The sequence below is a fragment of the Mustelus asterias genome, unplaced genomic scaffold (genome assembly GCF_964213995.1).
Source record: "Mustelus asterias unplaced genomic scaffold, sMusAst1.hap1.1 HAP1_SCAFFOLD_2646, whole genome shotgun sequence".
Taxonomy (NCBI): domain Eukaryota; kingdom Metazoa; phylum Chordata; class Chondrichthyes; order Carcharhiniformes; family Triakidae; genus Mustelus; species Mustelus asterias.
In genome coordinates, this window is record NW_027592591.1 from 47,501 (window position 1) to 50,098 (window position 2,598).

The following is a 2,598-nucleotide window of genomic DNA, read 5'->3' on the forward strand; positions in this document are numbered from 1 at the left end:
GTCCCAAAGATGTGTTGTTTAGGGTGGATTGGCCATGCTAAATTGTCCCTTAGTGTCCCAAAGATGTGGAGGTTAGGGTGGATTGGCCATGCTAAATTGTCCCTTAGTGTCCCAAAGATGTGTAGGTTAGGGTGGATTGGCCATGCTAAATTGTCCCTTAGTGTCCCAAAGATGTGTAGGTTAGGGTGGATTGGCCATGCTAAATTGTCCCTTAGTGTCCCAAAGATGTGTAGGTTAGGGTGGATTGGCCATGCTAAATTGTCCCTTAGTGTCCAAAGATGTGTAGGTTAGGGTGGATTGGCCATGCTAAATTGTCCCTTAGTGTCCAAAGATGTGTAGGTTCGGGTGGATTGGCCATGCTAAATTGCCCCTTAGTGTCCAAAGATGTGTAGGTTAGGGCGGAGGGAGTGCTGCACTGTGGGAGGGTCAGTGCTGAGGAAGCGCCGCACTGTGGGAGGGTCAGTGCTGAGGGAGCGCCGCACTGTGGGAGGGTCAGTGCTGAGGGAGCGCCGCACTGTGGGAGGGTCAGTGCTGAGCGAGCGCCGCACTGTGGGAGGGTCAGTGCTGAGGGAGCACCGCACTGTGTGGGAGGGTCAGTGCTGAGGGAGCGCCGCACTGTGGGAGGGTCAGTGCTGAGGGAGTGCCGCACTGTGGGAGAGTCAGTGCTGAGGGAGTGCCGCACTGTGGGAGAGTCAGTGCTGAGGGAGTGCCGCACTGTGGGAGGGTCAGTGCTGAGGGAGTGCCGCACTGTGGGAGGGTCGGTGCTGAGGGAGCGCCGCACTGTGGGAGGGTCAGTGCTGAGGGAGCGCCGCACTGTGGGAGGGTCAGTGTTGAGGGGGCGCCGCACTGTGGGAGGGTCAGTGCTGAGGTAGCGCCGCACTGTGGGAGGGTCAGTGCTGAGGGAGCGCCGCACTGTGGGGAGGGTCAGTGCTGAGGGAGCGCCGCACTGTGGGAGGGTCAGTGCTGAGGGAGCGCCGCACTGTGTGGGTGGGTCAGTGCTGAGGGAGCGCCGCACTGTGGGAGGGTCAGTGCTGAGGGAGCGCCGCACTGTGGGAGGGGTCAGTGCTGAGGGAGCGCCGCACTGTGTGGGAGGGTCAGTGCTGAGGGAGCGCCGCACTGTGGGAGGGTCAGTGCTGACGGAGCGCCGCACTGTGGGAGGGCCGGTGCTGAGGGAGCACCGCACTGTGGGGAGGGTCAGTGCTGAGGGAGTGCCGCACTGTGGGAGGGTCAGTGCTGAGGGAGCGCCGCACTGTGGGAGGGTCAGTGCTGAGGGAGCACCGCACTGTGGGAGGGTCGGTGCTGAGGGAGCACCGCACTGTGGGAGGGTCAGTGCTGAGGGAGCGCCGCACTGTGGGGAGGGTCAGTGCTGAGGGAGTGCCGCACTGTGGGAGGGTCAGTGCTGAGGGAGCGCCGCACTGTGGGAGGGTCATTGCTGAGGGAGCGCCGCACTGTGGGAGGGTCAGTGCTGAGGGAGCGCCGCACTGTGGGAGGGTCAGTGCTGCGGAAGCGCCGCACTGTGGGAGGGTCAGTGCTGAGGGAGCGCCGCACTGTGGGAGGGTCAGTGCTGAGGGAGCGCCGCACTGTGGGAGGGTCAGTGCTGAGGGAGCGCCGCACTGTGGGAGGGTCAGTGCTGAGGGAGCGCCGCACTGTCGGAGGATCAGTGCTGAGGGAGCGCCGCACTGTGGGAGGGTCAGTGCCGAGGGAGCGCCGCACTGTGGGAGGGTCAGTGCTGAGGGAGCGCCGCACTGTGGGAGGGTCAGTGCTGAGGGAGCGCCGCACTGTCGGAGGATCAGTGCTGAGGGAGCGCCGCACTGTGGGAGGGTCAGTGCTGAGGGAGCGCCGCACTGTGGGAGGGTCATTGCTGAGGGAGCGCCGCACTGTGGGAGGGTCAGTGCTGAGGGAGCGCCGCACTGTGGGAGGGTCAGTGCTGCGGAAGCGCCGCACTGTGGGGAGGGTCAGTGCTGAGGGAGCGCCGCACTGTGGGAGGGTCAGTGCTGAGGGAGCGCCGCACTGTGGGAGGGTCAGTGCTGAGGGAGCGCCGCACTGTGGGAGGGTCAGTGCTGAGGGAGCGCCGCACTGTCGGAGGATCAGTGCTGAGGGAGCGCCGCACTGTGGGAGGGTCAGTGCCGAGGGAGCGCCGCACTGTGGGAGGGTCAGTGCTGAGGGAGCGCCGCACTGTGGGAGGGTCAGTGCTGAGGGAGCGCCGCACTGTCGGAGGATCAGTGCTGAGGGAGCGCCGCACTGTGGGAGGGTCAGCGCTGAGGGAGCGCCGCACTGTGGGAGGGTCAGTGCTGAGGGAGCGCCGCACTGTGGGGAGGGTCAGCGCTGAGGGAGTGCCGCACTGTGGGAGGGTCAGCGCTGAGGGATGCCGTTTGAGAATGTGGCCTGAATCCTGTGTCTCCTCTTCCTGGGTAGGCAGAGAAGGAGAAGGTGCTGAGGCTGAGTGCGGAGCTCCTGAGGTGGAAAGCCAGTGCCCAGGAGAGGGAGTCGGAGACTGAGTGTTTGAGACAGGAACTCGGGAGAGAGCGGGATCACAACAGGGTAAGAATAACAAAACTCCCAATGTCCAGCGCCACCACCCTGTCCAGTCGACCCCCT

General features: G+C 64.5%; 1 protein-coding gene across 1 annotated transcript in view; it reads left to right on the plus strand.

Annotated features, from left to right (window-relative positions):
* Positions 1-2,587, plus strand: part of LOC144489898 (calcium-binding and coiled-coil domain-containing protein 1-like) — a gene marked incomplete at its 3' end in the record, with an annotated part of 38,201 nt that extends 35,614 nt beyond the window's left edge. The window contains exon 10 of the mRNA XM_078207730.1: positions 2,416-2,587. Within this exon, the coding sequence (XP_078063856.1) occupies positions 2,416-2,587 (172 nt within the window). The remainder of the gene's footprint in view (positions 1-2,415) is intronic.
* Positions 2,588-2,598: the final 11 nt, after the last annotated feature.